Source organism: Geospiza fortis, unplaced genomic scaffold, assembly GCF_000277835.1.
Source record: "Geospiza fortis unplaced genomic scaffold, GeoFor_1.0 scaffold147, whole genome shotgun sequence".
Classification (NCBI taxonomy): Eukaryota; Metazoa; Chordata; class Aves; order Passeriformes; family Thraupidae; genus Geospiza; species Geospiza fortis.
In genome coordinates, this window is record NW_005054372.1 from 1,078,781 (window position 1) to 1,103,793 (window position 25,013).

Here is a 25,013-nt window from a genome sequence, read left to right on the forward strand (position 1 = left end):
TTAATATAAAAGAGAATTTTATTTTCCTAACAGTTTTCCATGGAAACATTACAAATTTGTTCAATGCATAGCAACTATCACTGAATTTACCAAATATTAAGTGAATACCTGACCAGTGAACCTAGTTCAGATTAGCACCCATCAGTAACTGTGATGCTCTTTGTCCCAGTGCAATGTTTCTTTGCAAATACAGTATAAAAAGAAAGTGTTAGAAGTATTTATCTTTGAAGAGCAGATGTTTTTCAAAGTCATGCTGGGCAGTTATCAGTGATTAGACATACATGATAAAATAAGTGGAAGAAAGTTAAGGGTATCACTGTTCTCTTAAGTCAGACAGTTTTGAATACAATGAGGAATTCTAATTAATCACCCTAGATTATTAATAACTTCAGAGCTGTGCTCAATTCAAAACTTACTGAAAAGATGAATGGATGTACAGCTTTAACAAAGGATTTCTACTTAAGAGTTGATACCTTTACTCAATACACAATTTAGCATGTCCTGATGGTACAGACTAATTACAATGTTACTGTTTAAATTATATTATCATTATTAGATCTGCCTGCAACTATTCAATGTTAAAAAAGATAATAAAATGTCCTACCAGGACCATCCCCAAGAGTCATACCACATGCCTGAGAATTTCTTGAATTCTGTCAGGCTTGGTGCTGTGACCACTTCCTAGGGGAGATGTTTCAGATGGACCTTTTCCTAATATCCAAACTACCCCTGACACAACTTCAGGCCATTCCCTGAGTCCTGTCACTGTCACCACAGAGAAGACTGGTGTCTGAAGAGGAGAAGTGCCTACTCCTCCCCCTCCCCTCACAAGGAAGGCATAACTTCAGTGGGGTCTCTCCTTGTTCTCCTCTTCTCCAGGCTGAACAGACCAAGTACCCTCAGCCACTCCTCACATGACTTCCCCTCAAGGCCCCTCATCACCTTTGCTGCCCTGCTTTGGGGCACTCTCCTGTAGCTTTTATATCCAGCACTCGAGGCCGCCCCAGCCCCGAGCAGAGCGGGACAATCCCTCCCTTGCCCGGCTGGCCATGCTGGGCCTGATGGCCCCAGCACACGGATGTCCCTCCTGGCTGCCAGGGCACTGCTGGCTCACGTTCCACTCTCCACTGCCCAGGAGCTGCAGGCCCCTTTCCCTGGCCCTGCTCTCCAGCCCCTCATTCCCCAGGCTGTCTGTACATCCAGGATTGCTCCATCCCAGGTGCAGAATCCAGCACTTGCCCTTGTTGAATTTCACATGGTTGGTGAACGTCAAAATCTCCCTGCAGGGCCTCTCTGCCTCTGAGGGGGTCAGCAGCTCCTCCCAGTTCAGTGTCTTCAGCAAAACTACTCAGTGTAGCTTCAAGTCCCGTGTCCACGTCGTTGATGAAGCTGTTGAAGAGAACTGACCCTGAAATGGAACCTCACTACTGAGCTGTCACCAGCTTGAAGTAACAGAAGGTTTCTGACACAGAATTTGTGCGTGTATAGTTCAAGTTGGGTGTGTGTGATCAGGTTTTAGATTTAGAATTCTGATTATTTGTCCAAATGTTCTCATTAAAATAAAACAGAAGCATGCCACGTACAAAAGTGTTATTTTTATTTTCCTTATGAAAAGTTTTGGATTTTCCTAATAAGCAGGTTAATTTTTTCAAACAGATCCAATGATATTTTCTTCTCCTCAGAAAGAATGCATCCAAAAAATGCAATTAAAATCTGCTGAAAAGCCATGATTGGGGTGTTTTATATGGCAGTAAGCTTCCTGCTGTAGATAGTCCCAGTTAATTCTTCCATTTTTTCCTTTTCATTGCTTTCCATTCACCTTCCTGTGTAGCAAGGCTACCAAGAAGCTCTTTCACTTTTCTTTTTCTGGCTGCATCTCTGTAAAACAAACAATCAACATAAAAGATATTTCAGAAAGATTATATTAGGGAAAATAAGTATACTTGGAGAATAATTATTTATAAAAAGCCCCACAATTCTTTAATTTCACCAACACACCATTTAAATAAAAACATTTTGCATCCTCTTAAACTAGAGAAATGAAACTGCAAAGTTAAAAACACTTTAAATGATCTGTATCAAAAAATGTTTGGTTTCCCTCAAATTGTCCCATTTTATTTTAGTATGGTTGGCACACAGTGAAGAAATGAACAGATGGCAGGACAAGCCCCAGAGTGGTGCTGAACCACAGGCTACGTTACCTCTCCATGATTTCTGACAGCTGCATTCTAGCCAGGTATTGGTTATCTTTCCGAATCTCACGGATGGCTCCTTTAAGTTCACGTTTGTGCCTCTGGATCAGCTGCTTCCTTTCTTGCTCCTTCTTGCTGCCTGCCTGCTTTCTTCCAAACTCTAAGCTGAAATAAGAATGTATGTGTGAGCACAGAACACCTTGAACCCACAACTTTTTCATATTTATAAGGAGAGGTTTTGTATGAAAACTAACTCAGTATTTTAGTTCCTGCATATTATATGGATAAGTTGCAAAATAAGAAGTTGCCCAATGAACATACTGGAAAAACACTCACCAGACCTTCTAACTGCACTTCAATTCCCCATCTGCAGCCTGCAGTTTGAACAGATTAAAAAATCTAGACTAAAAGAATTGAAGACATCTGGAGAAAGATGGAACCTCCCCATACATCTTAAATTTTTGCAGACCTTCTCAGCAGATGCATTTTACAGAAGAAGTCTGATCAATTACTTGAGGATAAGTGTGTATGGCAGAGCAAAGCTGTCCTCTTCAATTATTAGAATAAATAAAAGTAGACACTTTGTGCCCCTGCAGATAACCAATATGAGTAAATAAATCAGCAGCCAATATAAAGCAGATTTCCTAAATCAGAACACTGTTCTATTATCTACAAAACTAAATTAGTGTTTTTCACCATCCATCTTGTACCATCATATATTTCATATACCTTATGAACTATTGACTCTTATTCTTCTGACTTGAGTGCCTGACAAGAGCATTCAGTAAAACACCTGACCAGATAATAACAATCTAATCATCTTGAAATTTGTTAATTTACAATTCATTATATGGGCAAGAGTTGACTTTCAGTGCTATTTTTCCTACAAGATAATATTTGTTCTCAAAATTCCTTCCTTTTTTTTTCTTTCCATCCCTATCACACAAGTAGATGCCCCCTTGTGAATTATACACAAAATGTAGCAGAAAAACAGTTGTTTTGTGTCCTGCTTTCCAAATCCTTTCTAGCTTGCTACAAATCTTAAGGTTTAAATGCACCTTTCCTTTGCATCCAGTGTTCTTTACTTACACTTTCACAATTTTAGGAGTATACTGTTTCAATGGCACTGGCTTCTTTTTCTCACATACCAGTGGGGTATAGTGTTTTACTTTGTTCTCCAGCTCCTTCAGAGCACTGTGATACCATTCCTGAAAAGGCAGAACAGATTGTAAAAGCATATCAAAGCCACCATCAATCAAAAGCTATTGTAAACTGAATCAACAGAAATGCTCTCCCCACATATTTTTTCCCTGGGTGAAGTCACAGCTACTCATGAGGGCACTGCTAACACTGACATGCTGTAATCCAAGGTGGATAATTCTTAAAAGCCTTTGGAAGTCTATTAAAATGGTATCATGAACAATAAGAAAGGTCTGCCTGCTGGTAGTTTCACCTAACAGAGGAAGAAGCAAGACTAAAGGCAGTTCAACTCAGACTCTTCCTTTAATGGTAGTTCTAACAATGACCATTTTTTTTAATTTGATGGCAAAAAACATAGGCCATTTGCTTCATCTGAGTAATAAAGTTTGTTCTCTAAGGACATTTTACAATGCTTCTTTGAGGAAAAGATGATTTTGCTACACTCAGAAGAGACAGATTAAAAATTTGAATCTCATTTCTAGAAAATCACCAACTGTCCTAGGTAAGGTACTGACCAGGTATATTTATGTTCATTTTACCTATACAGTTGTAAGTTTTCCCTCCCCAGTTTGGTACATGTATTTATTTTACCAAGGTCTTACAGATTCACTACAAAAGTACAAGACCAACCAGATGTCCATATTACTCTTATAAATTATGTCACTCATGGAATGCTACATTATTACAAGCCAAGCACTGTTCTCTTCATTTAAATAGGCAAGGCAACATATACAATGGAAAAATACCTTTTCTAAATATTCTCTGCTCTTTTGTTTTTTCCACAGGAATGTCAAAATCCCTGAACCTCAAAAAAATTAATGCTTATACTTGTTGCGTAGGTTTTTTTGTTGTTTTTTTTTTCACAGATGAAGATCACAGAATTTATTAATAAAACAAAGATATTGATTATTTAAATCCTGAGGAATACATACCTGCATTTTTTCAGGATATTCATTGATTGGCATATGTTTTGTAAGGAGTATTCTGACAGGATGCATTATTTCATGGAATGATGGTAAAGATTCATAAAGAGCTGCACATTTTTTAATAAGGTCAAAACACAGGGCTAGACATGATAACCTGTTAATGCACAAAAAATTAACAATTTCACATGCAAAAACTGCAGTGGATTTTCAAATAAAATCAACTGAATTAATTAAATTTGGACTGTTAGCAGAATCCATTAAGATTGCTTGAAAGAACCAGTTACAACTGGAAATAGTTGTTAATTCAGACTAAAAATTTCTCTCTCCTAAGCAAATACCAAAAGAATTCCACCAGCAACAAATCTTTATGTCAGTGCACTGAACACAGCAGAACTATCCTCTACTCTTGTTTTTACATCTAAAGAGCACTGTCACTGACATGACACAACAGATGATCTGGTATTTTTTCTGTTCTGCACTTCTTACATACCTGGTATGATTTATCTCTGTTCTGCTGGCTTCCTTGAATCTAGTCACAATACTCAATGGCACATTTTGCTTCTCCCAACTTTTCAGATCCTCCTCATCGCACACCCACAGCAATTCTAGATTTTTCCCCACTGGTGTAAAGGGATGCACTACAGTATAGCCTGCAAACCAAGAACAGTCATTAAACAAGGTCACTTCTATGCATTCCTTCTGAAGAAAAACAGCCAACTCATTTTACATTTTTAACTGTACTACCTTTAAAAATATTTCTATCTGTATTAAATTTTTCTAAAACAATGGAAAACACTGGAGCATGGGGACATTGGTCAGTGCTCTAGTCACACTGCCCAAGTCACAGAATCCAAAGGCAGGGACTGGCAGAACCAAGTACTGTCCACTGTAGAAGGTCAGGCTTGAGATTAAGGAACCTGAATGCGCTCAGGTCCCTGGGACCTTAGACATCTGAGGGTCCTGAGGGAACTGGCAAGATAAAGCTCCTAAACTACTTTCGTATTTGTAAAGTTGCAGTTCCCAGTGACTGGAAAAAGGGAGAAAATCCTTATTTTTAAAATAGGAAAGAGAAGAGATCCAGTAAACTACAAGTTGATCAGCCTCATTTCTGTGCCTATCAAGATTGTGGAGCAGATCCTCCAGGAAACCATGACAAAACACATGCAAAACACAGAGGTGCTCAGTGACAGGCACCATGGCTTCATCAATGGCAAATTGTGCCTGACAGGTTTGGTGGCCTTCTATGACAGGATTACAGTGCTGATGGGTAAGGAAAGAGCAACTGACATCATGTACCTGGATTTGTACAAAGCATTTGAGACTGTCCTGAGCAACATCCTTGTCTCTAAACTGGAGAGGCATAAATTTGACAGGTGTATGACACAGTAGATAAGCAATTATCTGCATGGTCACAGCCCCAAATGTGGCCAATGGCTCCATGTCTGGATGGAGATCAGTTATGAGGAGGGTCCATCAGGGTCTGTCCTAGGACCAGTGTTACTGAACATCTTGGCTGGGGACACAGACAGTGGGACTGAGTGCACCCTGAGCAAGCCTGCAAGTGACACCAGGGTGAGTGGTGTGCTTGATGTCCTTCTTGGTGTCCTTCCTGTCCCCCTCTACAGGAAGGGGATGCCACCCAGAGAGACCCAGGCTTCAGAAGTGGGGCCATGTGAACCTCATGCAGTTCAATAAGACAAACTGTGAGGTCCTGCATGTGTGTGGGGGCAATCCTACACATGCATACAGACTGGGCAATATGAGTGGATTAAGAGCAGCTTTGCAGGGGACTTGGGGTATTGGTGGATGAGAACCCAAATTCTGAGCTGACAATGTGTCCCTGCAGCCCAGAAAGCCAAGGCATCCTGGGCTGCAACCAAAGCTCAGCAGGTCGAATGAGGGGAGTCTTCTCTACTGCACTGTCATGAGATCCCACTTGAAGGAATGTGTTCTGCTCTGAGGTCCCCAGAGAAGGACACAGACCTGGCTCAAGAGCATCCAGAGGAGGGTCATGAAGATGATCAGAGCACTTCCCATTTGAGGGAGCTGGGGTTGTTCAGCCTAGAGAAGAGAAGGCCCTGAGGAGACCTTACAGCAACCTTCCAGTTTAAATGAGACCTACAGGAAAGATGGAGACGAACTCTTTATCAGGAAGTGTAGTGATAAGATGAGGGGTAACAGTTTTAAACTGACAGAGGGTAGATTTACACTAGGTGAAAAGAAACTCTTCACTATGAGAGTGGTGAGACACTGGACTACAGGCTACCCAGAGAAGTTGTGGGTGCCCCAGTCCTGGAATTGTTCAAGACCGGGTTGGATAAGGCTTTGAGCAACCTGGTCTAGTGAAGGTATCCCTGCCCATGGCAGGGGGTTTAGAATTAGATGGCCTTTAAGGTCCCTTTCAACTCAAACCATTCTGCAATTCTTTGATTCATTCTGTGGATGGGGAAAGTTAAGACATGTAGGTTCACATTTGCCCTGTGGGAAACAGGATGCACAGTTAAACTGCAGCTTGGGTCCAGGATGGACCACTGGATGTACTTAAGAGGATAGGGCAGGTACAGGATTTCCCATGGGGTCACAAGCAGAAGGCTTTGGCCAGAAGGTGGTCATGGGGCACAGTGAGCTGGAGCAGGGAGAGTTGCTCCACAGCTGCAGCCACAGAGCCTCTCCTGTGAGCCCACAGCAGGGCCCTCAGACACACTGTGAAGTTCTTTCCCACTCCAGCTGAGGGCTTTAAAACGAGAGGAACATGGAACACAGAATATGTACTGGAGCAGGGCATATGGAAAACACTAAAGAATCCCTATGCACACATCACAAGCTGATCTGTGAAACTACTTATACAGCAACATGAAAGAAGCATCTGAGCAATTTCTTGGCTAAGGGACAAAATAATTTGCATTCTCTGTGCTGGACCTTGGGGGTCTTTTTCCCCTGTTTGTTTTCCTTATGTCCTGCAAGCTTGCAGTGAAATTCACTTGAAAACTTTTTCAAACTTTAAGTTCAGATTATTTACATACTCTACAACCTGTACATGGCTCTTCAAAGACAAGCCAGAAGACAGTATATTTAAATAAAGGTTTTTAAGGTTTGAGACCCGAAGTTGTAGGAGATCATGACACACACAGGCTTATGCAAGATCAGGAACTAAGATATGTGAGTTTTATGATCTGCTTTACTTGTGAGAGGATAGCAGATCTCATTAACAATTCAATTAGCTAAAGCTATCAACCATGACAGCTCCTTCCCACTCCCTCCACCTACAGTTTTTCTTTTTTAAGGTAATAGTTTTTACTCTAAATCTGACTGTATTTCAGTCTCTTATGAAGCTGCATTCGATATATCTTTCTCATGGGAGAAATTTACGGATCAAGAGAATAAAACTAAAACATTAAGAGTTTACTTGCTGACTCTACTTAATGTTAAAATTGAACTCTGAGAATTTTTTTGGTGTGACAGTGCATCAACATTCCAGAGCTCCATGTCTACTTATTTAAAATATTCTTTGTTGACAGCTTAACCATCACAACTACCAGAAAAACTTCCACCATGAATATTTAAAAACAAAACTGGATACCTTGGGATCTTCAAAACATTAACACTGACTGGAACGCTCTCAAAGAGAACACTGGGCCTCTTATCTATCTTTCACTGAGGTTTTCCTCACTGCTAACAGAAATCAACACCATTCAAATTTAACTACCACAAAATCATTAGCAGAAACACAAAGAAATATTTTAAACAAGGTAACAATTGATGATCAATGATTACTGCTAAAATTTTTTCAGGTATCTTATCTAATTTTGCAGAATCCTGTATTTTAACTTTACCAAAACCCTCTGCAGATCAAATATTGCTAATATACACAAAGGAGAGAATACTTTTAGTACTACGTAACCCACCCACTCCATAACCTCTTCCCACCTCCTTCTAAGGGTTCAGCTGTTGGAGTTCTGAGAGTCCAGGGCTTAGCTCTGATGCAGCCCAGCTGTGTAACCTTGGCTCACACTTCAGAAGAAACTGCAAAGCTGGGAGAAGCAGCTAGGGAAAGGTCTGTGGAGTACAGCCATGCCAGATAATAAAGGTGAAACTGCGGTGGTAGGTTTGTTGAGAAAAGGCATCAGTAGTAGCTCAAAAATTCAAAATGGAAAAAAAAAAAAAAGCAGCATGGAAAGGCAAAAAAGTCCTGAAGAGAAAGGAAGGGAGCTGCCTACTGAAGTACTAAGTACTACTGAAGTACTTAGACAGAAGCTAAACCTTCCTCAGCAGACTGATGACTATTTAGAGAACATTCTTAAGGATCTTATCAAGAGGTATAAGCATACTAATACATAGTGTGTAGTTCATTAAATCCCAGATATCTTGTGAGTTTATCAAATAATTCCAATTTTCACTTGGTAATATCCTGCCTGCAGAGTCTCCTCCTGCATGCTGTGCCCAGACAGAAATATTAACACATTAATTAGTTATTATGCTCTGACAAAACTCCTCAAAAGCAAATTATTGTAACTGAACTGGTTAACAGAAAGAGCTCCAGAACCAGAACAACTTTAAAGACAGAAATTAATAAAAGAAAAAAAACTGAAGAGGGACTAGCAAAATAAAAAAAAAATTACTAACATAGGGATCACACTGAAAAGATAATTTTGTTATCCCTGTTGTCTGTGCAAATTGCCAAGTTTATACACTTATTTTACAAATCCTGCTTGTGGGGATAGCTGCCCTCTATTACAGTACTACAAATCCATGTCAAATAAGGAAAAGCACCAGCTTTGTGATACATATCTCTCATTTAGGTGATATGGCTATTAGCTGAAGATTAAGGGTATCTGCAGCATGAGCTGCTGCCTCACTGTGAACTTACAGGGTACTCATCAGGAATCCATTAGGAACTCTGTATTTCAGAACACAGTCCAATCACACAGTCTATTTAGAATGACAATACTGCAAAAATACTACACTGTGGCCAACATGAGTTCATTTCCTTTAATAAGTTCAGTCCTTTCCTTCCTGCCAACAACACGAGAGGATCTAGTTCATAACAAGATGCCCGAGAATCAAGGTTGTGTTTGGCTGAACTTGCAGATGATTTTGGCCTTTTGTTCAAAACCAATGAAATCAGTGTGAAATATTTGTATTCAAAAATTTAAAAGATGAACCCCAATAGTAAAATGGACTCTAAATGAAATACTCATTTACTCTAAACAAACTCACCCTGGGCCTGGCTTTTGGGTAGAGAGATGTGAAGTACTCCAAGAAGGAAATTGATGAGTTCTGGTACAAATCTTCTGGAGAGAGATACATATTCCACGAACAAGCAGCATATAAACAACCCTTTAATAACATCTTGCAATGTTGTAATGCGACACTAAAAGAAATAAAAAGAACAAAATATTCCTAACTAAGAGTCCATACATCACAAATACAGAATCTCCCAAAAAGATGAATTATTAACTACATTGTAAGCATTTGAAATCTATAAAATTACAGCCTTTGATCTTTGATGAGACCCACACTGGCTTTCCCTAGTCCTCAACTGAAGAGTATCTGCAGAACTGAGTAACAGGTATATCAGAACTCATTTAGCCACTAGAAGGTGCTAAACCACAAACAATAAATCCTTCAGAAATGAATCAGTGAAATAGAAGGCTCTGAGCAACTTGGCAGCAATTGAGCAATTAGCTCAAGACTTTCGAAACATATAAACAGGATATTAGGATAGAAAAATAAGGACATATTTTAACTCAATGCATTGCATTAGGTACATTTTCAGTGAAAACAAATACTGCCAATTTTTAAGTAAATAACCTCTCAAGTATGAAGAAATGCAATATATGGAAAAGAAACCACTAATGAATGACTTCAGATTGTATTCAATCTGTTCCATTAGTCTCATGTAATTTACCACAGAAGGAATTACTTTGTGACAGCTTGAAAAATTGAAGAGATATGGTTTTGTGAGTTGGACTATAGCCTGCAAGAGTGTTTTCCTCTTCAGCCGTTGTTCCAATTACTATCTGTGGCTATACCAAACAAAGCTGCCTATGCAAGCACATTTCCACTATATACATTAATACTAACATACATATTGGGAGTCTGAGGAAGAAATAATATATGTAATAATATAATCCTGAGGTACAACACCACAGACATACCTTAGTAAGCAGCTGACTCATGTACATAAAAGCAGGTGTTACAACTGGGTGCCAGAAGTCAGAAGTTGGAAACAGCAGAGATACAATTTTCAAATAAATAAGCTGATTGCACAAAAACAGAATAAGGCAAAATATAGTTAAAACATTACTCCCAGGACCTTGACTTTATACATATGTAACTTTTGAATGAATAACTGCTACACAATAGTCAAAAATACTACTATATACATAATTTTGAGAAATCTGGTATGATGTACACAACTCATTTACTGAGACAACTAGATGAGAAAAAGGAATATCAATTATGAGACATCCATTATAGGTCTAATATTGGATTGAGGCAGCTGAAAGAACAACTAAGAAGGAACTCTGCCTCCCAACCCCCTTTACTCCATGAGAACCCCATCTGATCCCCTTTAGGTCACCACAGTCACATACTCTCACACCTCAAACTCAGGAGCACGTGGCCACACAGGACCTGGGACACCTTTCAACCAGGCTTCAACACAGACAATGAAGTGACCAGAGTCCTCAGGCACTGGCACACACCAACAAACAGTTGCAGGCAAAAGAACTAAGCAGTGATTAGGTACACTTTTACTGAAGGGGACTTGAGTGACCTATCAAGATCATATGGAATTAAACATCAGCTGCAAGGTAATTATGAAAATTATTTAAGTGGATATTTGCACAGTAAACCAGATGGAAGCAGAGTTTCGTTGCTTCCTCTCTGTTCCTCCTCGACTGTGAACAAGTACTCTCCTGAAGTGTTTTGGTTACTAAATATTCTGAATTGCAGGCCAAGATAACAGCAGGCATATGAAAAGCCTACTAAGACAGCTGATCTATGGAATATTCATTCAAACAAGTGCTTTGAGAATACAAAGTGATATAATTCCACTTTAAAAGTTAATGATAGCCTGCTACTTGGCAAAGTCCAGTGGAGGGAATGAAAGCCAGAACTGTGACTGGTGTTCTAAGTGTGACAAATTAAAATAAAGTTAAAAGCTCTTGACAATACATTTCCTGCAAAACCCAAATATCCTGAACAAAGACTCTTCAAAACAACTCAATATATCTTCCAAGCTGTAAGAATCAAGGCTTCAGTCCATTTTCCTTCAATAGTCTAATTATTCCATTAGGCAGCAGCAATTCATCAAGCTGACAGAAAACAAGTAGCTCCCTCTGAATTAGATTTATGGTTTGTCTTCGAAACTTTACTACAATTTAAAAATACTCATTTTCCTATGCTTCCTTCTTGAATTCTCCAAGAGCCATTTACTTAGACACTATAAAAGGAATCTGTTCACATTTAACATGGCAAGTGAAAATGGGCTATTACCAATACAACAAGGAAAGAAATTATTTCGAAGTCACTAATTTGGCCATTATCATATATAAGGTACTAAGAAATGTTGTAATTTTAGATCCATAATATTTTCTTTTTTTTTTGTTTTTTGTTTGGGTTTTATTTTGGTTGGGTGTTTTTTATTTTGCTTTTTTTTTAACCCAAGAGATACTGCAGAGATATTGCATCTCAATGGAGCACAATTTTTATACATTTGTACTTAACACAATTAAAGAAGTCACAACATAACTGATAACATCACTTCTTCCTAAAACTACCAATTTAAGTTTCATCAGGAAAACAGTGTTCTGCTATGAAAACTGGAGAGACAATTTTTAGATCTTTTTCCCTTATTAATTCCACAGTCACACTTCTATTCTGCAGAATGTGTGTGTGTATTGTTTGTCTCTTAGGGGTGGGGTGTTTTTGTTGTTGTGGGGCTTTTGTTACAACTTATCTCCAGAACGGCAATTTAAAATATCAAAAAGCCTAGAATGTCACAGATGCTGATAATTCACTACCTACTGTCATTCTGCACTAATTACCATTCTTACTAATGCAAAGAGATTATCCCAGCAATGTGGATTTGTTACCGTGTCTAAGCCTGGAAGTGCTGCACGGCCTTTGACTTCAATTACTTCTTCCAGATCATGTGCAGCGTCTCGAAGGATAAACCTGATACTGTCACTGGCTGCCTGAGGAAACATCTGGCAAAGATTGTACAATGGCCTATTAACGAGAAATTTAAGTCATAATCAAGTTATGTCACTGATGTTAATAAAAAATTGATTTTTAAGCACCCATAGGAAGATTTCTTGTGTTCCATCTGTATTGTAACAATGACAAATTGCCTGCCACAAATGTTCCTTTTTTAGAATATAAATTATTATTGTAATACTTTAGTTTACAGGGACGTGCATTTTTCATTTGGCCTTCTGAGAATCCCTGAGTTGTAGGTTTCTAAATCTTATATGAAAAATAATTTTAAACTTTAAAATACACTCTTAAATCATTAGCTATGGTTATGATGTATCCTTCTGAATGTCCTGACTTTAGATATTACTTCAGTGAAGTATGCTGGCTTACATTAGACAGCCCACTATTCTAAACACTCTTAGGCACTATTAAACAACATGTAAGGCAGCAATGTGGTTAGCAAAATGATTACTGCAAACAAGAAAAAAAAGACCGAACACAAAGTTAGATCAGCTCCTGGCCTATGCTTAGTGCCTACAGGCATATGCAGTCTGGTGCCTGAATCTGTTTGGTCTCCCAGCATTTTTCAGTGAAATTTGTCTGCAGAGATATGAATGTATTCCAGTTCTATAAGAGAATCAAAACATATTTACCCTTTGGTACAAACCATGTGTGACAGTATCAATAGGTCAGAGCTCTTCCTGATGAATGCAACAGAGCAATGAATGCTAATACTGCACGGAACAGATTTTGAAAAACTTACCGACTTTAGCAGGAAATAAAAAAATACGCTGAAAACTACATAAAAATAACTTGAAAGAAACCTGCCTATTCTGCAAAGATAGGAAACACAGAACAATTTTGTTTGCAAGGGACCTTTGGAGATCATCTGACGCAGCCCCGTGGTCAAAGCATGGCTAACTTCAAAGCTGGATCAGGTTGCTCACAGCTTTGTTAAGTTTTCTCCAACTTCACAGCTTCTCTGGGAAACTAATTTTTAATGTCCAGTACCTTTTCTGAGAAGACTTTTTTTCTTTAAATCTAATAGCAATTTCCCTTGCTGCAGCCCTTGCCCATTGACTCTTGTCCTTTGCTGTATACCTGTGAGACAAACTTGGCTCTCTCCTTACAGCCTAACTGCCTGTCAGGTACTTGAAGACAACAGTGCCAAACTGACAACTTCCTGCAAAGTCTTTAGCTGGAACTTCCAGATGAGCTCACTGTAACACTTTAATTCCATTTCTGTCTAGCTCTCTTGGTGAATTCACAGAACTAAAGCCCATGGAAAAAACAGAGATTGCAACAGAAACTGCACAGTGTCAGTGCAAAGCTTAAAATCCTTTAACAGCTGTCTAAATAACCTCCTAGAAAGGAGTTTCATGCATATATGGTATTACTTATCCACTATCCACAAAATCATCTTGCAGATGAAAAAATACATTCTGAGGTTTTGAAAATCTCTTGGTACAATTAATAGATCAAGTAACACGTGAAACAAAGTTAAAACATAAAGTCTAAGAATTACCAGCTGCCAACAAGTTCTACAGGATATTTGAAACAAGCAACAAGCTAAATGCTTTACTCTAGGAAGCTTTTCTCTTTAAACTCTGAAGGAGCAAAAGTCCATAGGATTTAATACTTACAGGACCAGTCTGTCAATTGTTCTGAGCTCTGGTAAATCCAGAGTTGCTAACTCTCCAATATATTCCAAAAGGAAGGCAAACAATTTCTGCAAGAAATATGTTAAAATTATTAAGTCTTTCTTCATTGTACATATTCTTGAACAGTGATACAGATCTAGAAAATTAAGATTATCATGTTAATTCTACTGTTACTCACAACATAGAAGCATGTATATTTTATACTGCTCCCTGAATACTCACTAAAATTTACTCGGAAATTAAAAGTTATTTTAAACATAAAACAAAACATACTTCCAACTTTGCTTTGTTTCCCACTGCAAGGCTTGGATGATTGCACTTCTGAATCCTCTCCAGTATAATAAGCTGTTGTTCTATTGTTCTTCCAGACAATAAAGACTTAAATGTCTCATAGGACTCAGGAACTAGAAAATAAAACCAAAAATTGACCATAAAAAAATCTCAAACTTTACATCTTTAATTCAAGTGAATGTGCAACAAATTTCCAATCTGAAAATTATATGGTTCAAAAAAAAAAGACACCAGAAATGTTTTAAATAATTAACTTTTAAACATTAATACTCTACTAGCATATATGTAGCATTATTCCTATGAACATAAGTCAGAAAATAACATGTTTTTCAATGCTTAAAACTTGTCATCCTCTACCATGTATGCTGAGCAGCACAACTATGTTGACACAAAGCAGAATTAAACCTAAACACACATTCAACCAAAAATTTACCATAATACATTTACCTTTGTGTTTCATTCACACCCAATTAGCTTTTGTGTGAAGAACATGAAGAAAAGTTAACAATATGGCCACAAATAGAAAATTATTTAAAGAAACCAAAAACCCAACAACCCTGGCATATATTTAGTTTTTTACAGAATTCAACATGCTAGAAGACATCCTAACTAGCTGTGGGTTTTTTTGAGTTATTTTAATATGACTGCTTTCTGGTTAAAGCACATCCTGAATTCAATTCAAAAGGCTTTGTGTAGTAAGTCATCTTCTTTGGAAGAAAAAACACAGGCACTTAAGGAAGTTGTTTGGAAGGTTGTTTAATCTTGCAACAGATACTTTTGTTCGAGAAATCTACACTAGGACAATAGTTAGATGAATTATGTACTTAATATGAATGAGTGTTTTGTGTACTACTTGAAACATGTCTCCTCTTTCCTGCTAGGCATGGACCCAAGACCAGTCAAACTCTGAGTGTCTCTACAATACCTCAGTGTTACATCACAGGGATTAAACTTCAGAATCTTGTCTCTCCAAGCATCTTCTGACAAAAATGTCAGTCCAAACACCAGAGAAACTGTAAGTATAGATCACAGTATACTGTTTTGGCTTCTCTTAGGTAAAACAGTAGCACTCTGGATAGGATAAGCTGGTTGCCTTAAGAAAGGAGCACAGGTATTTTTATTTTACTCCCCTGTTTTTATCTTCCAATTCTGACGCTGCTCAGAGGCACAGAAACTGCTGTGGGATGAAACAGATCTGGTTCCTGCTTCTCCAAGCATGATTAGGTTTGCTCACTAAGAATAACAGCTACTGGCTGCTCTTTGAATAGTAGAAGACAACTATGAAGCAAAATTTCATGAATGAATGTAAAACCTACAGGGCAGAGAAACTGACTGGTTTTTACAAACCCCTGACAACAAGGGATCTCTGCATCAGTCCTTTGCTTACCAGCAAATGTATAGGGAAGCTCTGATTTGGCAGCTTCTCTCTTTGGATCCAATTTCTCCACATTCTGTGATTCATTTTCATTTGTCTTGTCTTTCTCCTCTTCTTTATTCTCTGCAGCTTCTCCTTCACTCTCAAGATCAGATTCAAGATCAGAGTGGCCATCTGCAGCACTGTCCTCCTCATCTTCACTTGCAGATTCTTCCTGACTTTCTTCTTCATTTTCATGATCTCCTTCCTCTCCTTCCTCCTCTTCTTCTTCTTCCTCTCCTTCCTCTTCCTCTCCTTCCTCCCCTTTCTCCTCATCATTTTCAATATTAATTTTTCCATCCTGTCCATAGAGAAAACAAGTCAGTTAAAACACTGATAAAGTGGCAGCACCTCAACACAATCACCATGCAAAGCTATCTTAAATATGCATCAAGAGAATTTGAGTCTTTCTACCCTGACCAGGCAGTGAATGCCAGCAGTGTCAGCCAATAAAGGATATTAGGGAGAGAACATACATACAGATATAAAAAAGTAGGGTATTTTCAAGAGGTTGTAAGAAATTGGAAGAAGAGATAGTATATGAGGAATAAAAGAAACCACACAGAAGGAAAACTAGCAGATGATACAGAAAAGACTTCAACATCACTTACAGGAACATTCTTCGTACAAAAATATGTTCCTTCTATGTGTTAAAATAGCCTATCAGATACATATTTGGTCCCATCCTGATTTTATTAATCACCAGTTTAAATTCACATTCCCAATTGGTATTGCCCCCCTCAGGGAGAATGCAGTTCCCTTGTTACTTGCGTATGAGAAGACAGAATCAGCACAGATGCGCACCACAGTCAGGGTGACTGGTAATATCAGCTTTAAGGTTATGTTGTTCTGCCACTTTAATCAAAGACATGTCAGAAATCTACTCATCTTCAGACTGAAATTTAGTGGAAGCTCAATCAATACAGTGAAAATTAAAAAAAAAAACCAACAAAACCAGAAATGCCAAAGAGCCTCCTCTTCAACCCAGGAGGCCAGTGGCAGAGAAGGCTACTCTAATACTCTAACAGCAAGAATACAGTCAGGAGACTTGACACTTGTAAGACCACACAGAACACAGCATTCAGTTTTGAGCCTTCAAATACAATAAAGGTATTGATAAACTGCAGCAAATTCAGTAGAAAGTCACCAAGACTACTGGGGGCTGGGGTATCTGCTCTGTGAGGAGAGGCAGACCTGGGCTTATTTAGCCTGGATATTAAAAAATCCTCCTCACGGTTAAGGGCAGTCAGTGCACATCTCTCTGAGCAGCCTCCATTCTTGGAGATTTTCCAAGAACAGACTGGATCTGAGTAAACTGGTGATTTCATAGTTGACCCTGCTCTGAGCAGGAGGTTGAACGAAAAGCCTCCACAGAGTTCACTTGCCAACTGTTTTTCGTAATCTTCTTTACAGACCTCTGCAAATTCATAAACTTTAAACCTTACCTTGTAGGACAATAAACGTCTGTCATCTTTATCCAGGATAAAGCCATCAGCTAGATCATCAGCTGACATGTGGCTGGGTCTCTTTTTATTTGCCTCTTCATCTATTCCACGCATGCGACGTAATCGATCCGCCTGTGTTTCACAAGAAATACCACACCCAGATGTGAGACACGTACATCAATCAGGTAACCACACCAAAACAGAAGATCTCTCAAATACAGCTATGAAAGCACAAGGAAAAACCAGTTAATTTGGATTACTCAAAAAGTTGGTGTAAAGAAAAAACCCAGCCACTTGAGAAATTATGGGCAAAAGCTGAGAATACCTTTTTTTTTTGTAGGGAGTACAGTCTGATTAGAGCACACAGTCAATTGGATTAGCTTATTTTAAAGGCTTTAAAACTGGGGTAACCAGAAGCACTGTGCTCTCTTACTTTAAAACTTAGCTCTTCTGCTTATGGGACACCATTACTAAAAAATAAAAGCTTCCAAAGTGTTTCAGGATTCTGCAGTGTTTATCTGTTTCATGTGTGTCTAATAAGCTTGTAGTGAACACAACCATATCCTAAGATTTTTGGGATACGGACTGAGCATCAAACTCCAAGATGGTAAGAGCAGAAAATAAAAAAGTATCTCTCTGTTCTGCTATTAGATACTGAGCTGCTCTGATGTAATCTGAAGGTACTGAATTCCCTAGAGTCTTAAATGTGTTCTTAGTATACCAAAACAAAAAGAAAGAAAAAAAGAGTGAAACATTTGCCAAATTATTCCATCTTCCCGTAAGACTCAGTGCTCCAGGTAACAGAAATAGCATGCAACATTTCCAAGACATTCACATCCCACTGCAAAGCAAAGCTATGCACATGCTACCACTGAAAGGCTCTTGCGACAACAGAAGAGAGCAACAAATGACTTGCCCAGTGTATTAATTTAACTGCTGTGCAACTTAGTACTCCACTAACTTAGGAGCACCTCTCAACTCTGAATAATTTAAAACATTTAAAGGCAAATCAAAGTAACATTACATTTTTATTGAAGGAAGATTGACTCATTTCATAAACCTCCACAGTCACATACTAGGCCTATGGGTTTTTTTGTTGTTGTTTTAGTATCAGATTACAAACACAAACAGAAGATTTCCTGAATTCACCCTCTGACAAATTGCAATTTAGTACAGCCACTTACAATCTAAGGTCAAGGAATGAATTTAAGCAGTCACTCCCAAAAGACAGGCCCCAAACAATCTCAGCCATAAATGGTATACCTCGAGCTTCTGGAGTCTGGCCTGCTCCTCTTTGGCCAATTCTTCTTCTGTCTTCAGCCTTTCTGAAGGTTTTGCTTTCATCTCAAATCCAAGTTCTCGAACAATCATATCGTATTCATCAGGCTAAAGAAATATTTATGCAATTGTTTATTATCTTAAGTTTCATTATTCTGCTTTGCAGCCATCCCTCTGCCAGACTAACAGCTAAGAAATCAGACTGTTGAGATTAAAGGAAAAGACTGCTTCCAAAGCAAGCTGCAAAAACACTCAACTCAGAATTAAGATAAGGAATGGTAAGAATAGCTGAAGAGAAATTCTCCTGGAATTTCCCCTTTCCTTACTTAAGTTATTCACAACTGAAAAACTTAAAAAGAGTATCTTAAAAAATAACCGAATTACATATTACTTTAAAAACCCTCAAAACACCCTCAAAGAATTAATAAATTATTAATTTACATTTCATTTTACACTGTCACATGAGATAAGCCTTTGCTAGTTCCACTACATAGAAGTCTTGCTTAAAGAAAATAAAAAGGGATGCTGCTATTCAATGATCTTCAACATGCCATGGAGCAACTTAAACCCAAAAATCAATACTCCAAAATATGAATTTTTGGTCCACTATCTTCTGTTGTACTTTGAAATCAGTTTTAATGCAAGACTGTACTAGTTAACTGATGTTATAAAATCTGGATTCTACTGCAAAACAATAAATGGAAAATCATGATTTTCTGCAAGAAAATACACATTTCTAGAAGAAAAATAAAAAAGCCCAACAGAATGCCTATTCTTACATTTAAAAGTTTATTTCCCTTAGTACAGAATACAAATGATAGAAAAAGCATGAGACCATACGATATCTATTCAGAAGTAAATTATTTTCATTCCCTTTTTGAAAGGGACAGAGCCCAATTTCAACAAGGAAATGTCTATTGTCAAGTACTAGCTGTTTCATCAAAGGAACACTCCAAAGGCACTCAAAATAAGTCAGTGTTCCCAACAATTTTAATTCTTCAAAAATTTATTTGTCCTACAAATAAGCTGTAGTCAAGACTATTGTTCAGTCTGCAATCTGTCTCTCACTTGATAATTAAAGAAAAGCAAACTAATTAAAATCAGAGAAGTCACACAGATCCCTATATTCCTCCAACTGTAAGATTGTTCTAGAACTGCAGCACTCCTTCACTGTGAATAGCAGTAAACATTTTGTTTTATGAAGTGATAACTTGGCCTTATAGTTCAGCCACTGCAAGTCAAAACTACAAGTTACCAGAACCAATGAAATCAGTTTAACTAAAACCTCACCTTGGGTTTTTCTACTTCTTTGTCCTTCCTCTCTGACTTTGGGGCTTTCCGGGCAATAAGGGTTTGGATTTCCTTCCAGTCTTTGTCAAGCTTTTCTGTCAGTTCTAAGGCACTTTCTCTCCGAGTTTGCCTCTCTTGCTAGAAAAATAAAACAAAAACAAATACAGCAGTTATATTCAGATGGACATGACATAGCATTTACAATTTAAAAATCAAAACACATTTAACATTCATTTAACAAATGAATTATTTCAAATATTTAAAAATTTGAAGCTGCAAACATTCTTTGTGGAAGAAGTATAGAGCTATGCTGAATGGCACAAGGGTTGCATTCAGAAAGCAGGTGTGAAAAGGGGAGATTTGGGGATACAAAACAATGGCAGATATACAAGTTATATCTAAAATGCCTACAAAGTCAGACTTTATTCAAGGAGCTTGGACTCCTCTCAGACAGCTTCCTCATTTGCTTGCTATGCCCTGTTTTTCTATTCTACAAGTACAGGAATGGTGACAGCTTCTCAATCATGCTCATTTATACTTCAGGGCTAAAAACTCACCTTTTCTTGTTTAGATTTGGCTATCATCTCTTCAATTAGTTCTTTCCTAGACTTGGGTTTTTCCTCTTCTTCATCTTGCTGCTCACTTGATACTTTTTTACGAAGGAGGCCTCCACCCCCTCCAAAGTGAGCAGCAGTTAATTCAGCTAGGGAAAAAAAAAGTAGGATGTGAATCTTTCAAATCCACACATGACTGCAAAACTGCTGCTGCTGGGACAAAACTGCTGCTGCTGGGACAGTGTCTCCCTATTCTTTGAGAATGGGATCAATTTTGACTATTGAACCAATCATGCATTAGTCTCATCCCTATGAGAATGGCCATACCAAAAGAGATTATGTCAGACACATAATTTACACTGACAGGTATTCGGGATGAGGTAGGATCATGTTTTTTCCCTGTATTCATCCAACAGGTAGGTCCAAAGATCCAAGAAAGCAACCAGAAAACTCACACTTTAGATTCTGGCCAAAGGGCTCAAAATCCAGGTACCTGTTTATGGTAAAAAGCTCACAGAGTAAAGAAGCTTGCCAGTAGTACGTCCCTGCTAAAATCCAGAGAGCTGGTCTGTGTGTGACTAAGAAGTAATCAAATCTGGCTTAAACATTCCAACCAAGAACATTCACTGAGAGACAGTACTGAACAAATGATGTACACGTTCACCAGTAATAAAATTACCAGTGAAACACCAGCTGGCACTTCTTACCTGAAAGTGTTCCTCTTTCTTCTGTGTCACTGTCACTATCAACAATATCATTTAGTTTTTCAATTTCTGCCAAAGATTGGCCATAGTGAGTCAATTCCTCATCTTCATTAAGATTATAGATATTCTTCTTTCCATAATTTTGCTAAGAACAGTAAAACAAACCAATGAAATATCAAAAGATCTTTAGTTCCCAAGCAACAAAATAACACAGCCTTTAGTTTCAGTGCTAGTTGAAGAGATTCTTATTCCAGTGTTTTGCTGGAATTTAACTGGAATAAGAACACTGTCAGACCAATATTTTCATTCAAATACATTTTAAGTGAGAGAGTCATGTCTCTCTTACACTAATGTACAAATGGACTAACACAGGAAACCTAGGGAAGCTGAAGTTTTATCTGTGTAACAGTAAAATCAATTTTTAACCACTGCATTTCAGGCCTAATGAAATAGAGTTCAACCTATAAAAATTACACTGCTTAATTCTGAGACTGAGTATGATGAGGCAGAAAGGACAGTACTGCACATTCAATTCACACTACAGAATGACAGCAAGTTACAGAGTTCTGCTCAGCTACTGAATATACTTGATGGTGACCACCTTTTCCTAATTTAACTCCTAAAACAAAGCAGTCAAAGAAAACCAACTAATCAATGAATCTGCTTATAACTAGCTTTCTTGCATGCCAGTGCTCAAAGAAACCTCTGCTTCAAACAGTTATCTGGCAAAACAAGAAAGGTTTAATGAAAAAATTTCTATTTCTATGAAAAATTCCTTTTTTGTAAGTTCTAAACCTATAAAATCAAAAATAAAGAACTGTCCTGCAAAACATTCTATTAAGACGGTGCTCCCAACCTAAAAATTCAAGTGTGCCTTGTGGCTTTGTGTTTGGCTTTCTCCTGTTTGTTTTTTCCTTTTTTAAAATCATTTACCTGTCTTTCCAGAGTGAATCGTCTGATCATCTTTTCCTCAGGAGTGATTTTGGTGTTATATTCACCAAAACGTTTATCTTTAAACACATTTGTCTTTTCTCTTTCTTTATATTCTTTCAATAACGTTTGATTGCGCTGGAAGGAAAAAGACAAAAGGAGATAAAATTGAAAGAACAGAGAGTAACTACTTCCAAAGCCAACGTAAAAGAATCCACAGTATCCTGTAATAATAACATAGTAATCTTTATACTACCATCATATCAGAAATAATAATTTATCAGAATGCAATGAAAGAGAAGGAAATATTAACATGAAGAAAAGATGGGAACCTCATACAATCCATTCAAATTAAGTTCTCTTATAAGCACCCAAGGGAAGACAAAATGTTACACCATATCTCACCTTTATTTTATCACATTCAAAACCTGTGCATTTACATTGAAGAATTCTGACATGTCTCAAGCTTAGTAAACAAAGAATAACATATTAAAGAAAGCAAAAAAAAAAAGCCAGCAAAAGTCAGCTGAATTTTTTTTGGTCATTTCACCTAAGACATAAAAGCCTCGAGTGGATCCACACATCTACCCCTGTGTCACTGTTCAGGGTGGGGAAGTCAAACATCAAGTCAGTAAAAAGAAGCTTATTACACCTATCCAAGGTACTTACTATGTGCTCTATTTTTGGGACAGGTAAGGAGACAGGTTTACTTTCCAATGCATAATTAATGACAAATATCTGATTTATCTTATTATGAAATAAAATCCCAAATCCTAAAATGTGATGTACAACATTCATGAAGTTTTCTAAAATCTTGACTAATAGTAACAAAATCTGAAAGCTAATTTATAATTTCATGCTGAAGTTTCGAAAGAAAAAAAATCTTGGCTGTGTTTAGGCCAAGAAATATCCATTTTTATTTAAAGCACATTAACAGAGTCTTACTGTCAATGTGAAAAAGATACTGTGCCATTCATATTACCAGAACCTCATGAAGTGCTGCACTAAAGGAAAAGGCTGGGTTTCCTACTCCTTCCTACTCTGCAGCCTCACTGAGCATTCACAATTTTCATATAACACTAAATGACACTAAAACTCAGATTTCATCTAATATTGTGCCAGTTCTACCTTCTATTTACTTCTTACAGTGACCACTATACATATTTGTAATGTACAATATGTACATATTTACAATGTATAATGTGTACATTATACACTAGTGTATAATGTTCATTTACACTGTCTCTATAGGTGAGACACTGTATATGAACATTAATATCTCTTAGTAAGTTGGATATCAAAAAGCATTTCTGTGCTTTTTTTGTACTCAGTTATTTGATTACTTCTCCTATTGATAAAAAAGAAAAAACTTTTCACAATACACATAACGTGATACAATATCTCTTTGTTTTCACTGCATTTGCCCTCCCAATAAGTGCTTTAAATTCTGTTCAACAACATGTATGTAACATGTCAGAGAATCTCAGGGACATACTTTCAAATTGCCCTTTTTTCAGCTTTAACTTAACCTACACAGGTTTAAACTTCTTTGCTGGTTTGTGTGAAGTGACAGACCACTAAAAGTCCCATGTTTCACTCAAGAATAAGGCAGGCTGCTGGAATCCCAGATGCAATTTATGACACGCTGTCCCTTAAGCACCAAAGATTTTGGAAAGGTAGCTACTGATGGCAATAGAGAAAGAAAAAGAGGCATTCTGAAAATGGCACAAGGGTTGAAGGTAAAAAATTTACTCTTAAGCAGTATGGTCATTCATATGACAGCGGTGAACAGATCATTAAATCCCAACATACTTCTACAACACGACTATTCAACCTGTGCACACAAAATCACCCGCATTTGTTTCCCATATCAACAGTAGTTTCTTTGCAGCTACACATTTCTCACTGTATCCCGACCTTAGTGCTCTTTCAATCTTTCACTATTATACCACCGTTACAACACTATCAAGAAGCTGAACATCCTGGGATGACCAGGACCGACCAAGATCATGAACACTGACTCTGGTCCAGTACTTATTCACCGACAACACGTGCCACTGTACTGTGGACCTGGGTAACTTGAGAAGAGAACCATTCCCACCAAGGAATAGTGAAGAGCTGTACTACTGAGCCCTGGGGGCTGCATTGGCCGGAGCCATTCCCGAGCTCTGCATCACCCCCTGAGCACTGAGAGGGGACCGGCCACTCCTGCTGTGACAACAGAGCTGGGCGCTTACTCCACCTGAGAGGGCTCCAGCCTTATCACAGACACCCACATCAACAGACACCATTCTTCCTCCCTGCTTTGCATGTCCTCTTACCTTCTTGATGGCCTTGGAGCGTGAGACACCCGGCAGCCCCACATCATTTTTGGTTTTCCTCCCCAGGATGTCAAACTTCTGCCTGTTGACTTTCACCTCAAAGGGGTTGCTCTTGACCACGGCCATGGCCGACTTCACGGGGCCCTTTGCAGTGGAGGGCACTGACACCTTTTTCTTCCGCTTCGCCGCCTTCCCCATCTCTGCTCCGGCTGCCCGTGGGGACGCGGGGGGGAGGCAGCGGCTGAGCCCTCAGCGTGGAGGAGCAAACGGGGCGAGCAAAATGGCGCGGAGGGGGCGCAAAACCCCCCGAATTCCCCCTTGGCCTGACCTCTGCCCTCAGCCACAGGTCCGTGAGAGCCAGAGGGGCGTGGAGCAGAGGAGGGAGCGGAGGAGAGGAGGGAGAAAAGAGACGACACAGGAGCGCGGCCCCAGCGCACCCCTCACCCCGCCGGGCCCAGCACTACCACATGCGCGCCGGCAGCTGGCCACCTCTCGCGAGAGCCCTGCCGTAGTACCGCGATATTTGCCGCTCTGCTCCCCGCCCGCTTTGGGTCGAGGCTGGGGAAGGTCTGGCGCACTACATATCCCAGCAGACCCACGAGGCA

The 25,013-nt window shown here is 38.6% G+C and overlaps 2 protein-coding genes across 3 annotated transcripts in view; one reads left to right on the plus strand and one right to left on the minus strand.

Moving 5' to 3' along the window:
- NOP14 (NOP14 nucleolar protein) lies at positions 1-24,882 on the minus strand. 2 transcript variants are annotated; one of them, XM_005424731.2, is made up of 18 exons: positions 24,409-24,606; positions 22,091-22,225; positions 21,161-21,302; positions 20,457-20,602; positions 19,900-20,037; positions 18,595-18,717; positions 17,332-17,463; positions 15,860-16,187; positions 14,455-14,585; positions 14,164-14,249; positions 12,418-12,553; positions 10,477-10,578; positions 9,536-9,689; positions 4,809-4,968; positions 4,325-4,472; positions 3,282-3,400; positions 2,202-2,357; positions 1-1,878 (listed from the first exon to the last, which is right to left on the minus strand). In XM_005424731.2, the coding sequence occupies exons 1-18, from the start codon at positions 24,604-24,606 to the stop codon at positions 1,779-1,781; spliced, it is 2,634 nt and encodes an 877-aa protein (XP_005424788.1). In that variant the 3' UTR covers positions 1-1,778. The 2 variants fall into 2 exon arrangements, with proteins under 2 accessions (XP_005424788.1, XP_030915935.1); XM_031060075.1 differs by lacking the exon at positions 21,161-21,302 and having other exon boundaries at positions 1,576-1,878; positions 20,457-20,534; positions 24,409-24,882.
- The window catches only part of GRK4 (G protein-coupled receptor kinase 4), a 41,175-nt gene continuing 40,850 nt past the window's right edge, over positions 24,689-25,013 (plus strand). The window contains exon 1 of the mRNA XM_014308526.2: positions 24,689-25,010. Coding sequence (XP_014164001.2) covers positions 24,689-25,010 — 322 coding nt within the window. The remainder of the gene's footprint in view (positions 25,011-25,013) is intronic.

Excerpts from the sequence above, each read along its gene's own strand:
- NOP14 (XM_005424731.2), bottom strand. The coding sequence starts at position 24,606 with ATGGGGAAGGCGGCGAAGCGGAAGAAAAAGGTGTCAGTGCCCTCCACT. Across the intron at positions 17,464-18,594 it reads CCAGACTCCAGAAGCTCGAG|GCGGATCGATTACGTCGCAT; the intron begins GTATACCATTTA and ends TGTGAAACACAG. Across the intron at positions 9,690-10,476 it reads TGAGTCAGCTGCTTACTAAG|TGTCGCATTACAACATTGCA; the intron begins GTATGTCTGTGG and ends TATTTCTTTTAG.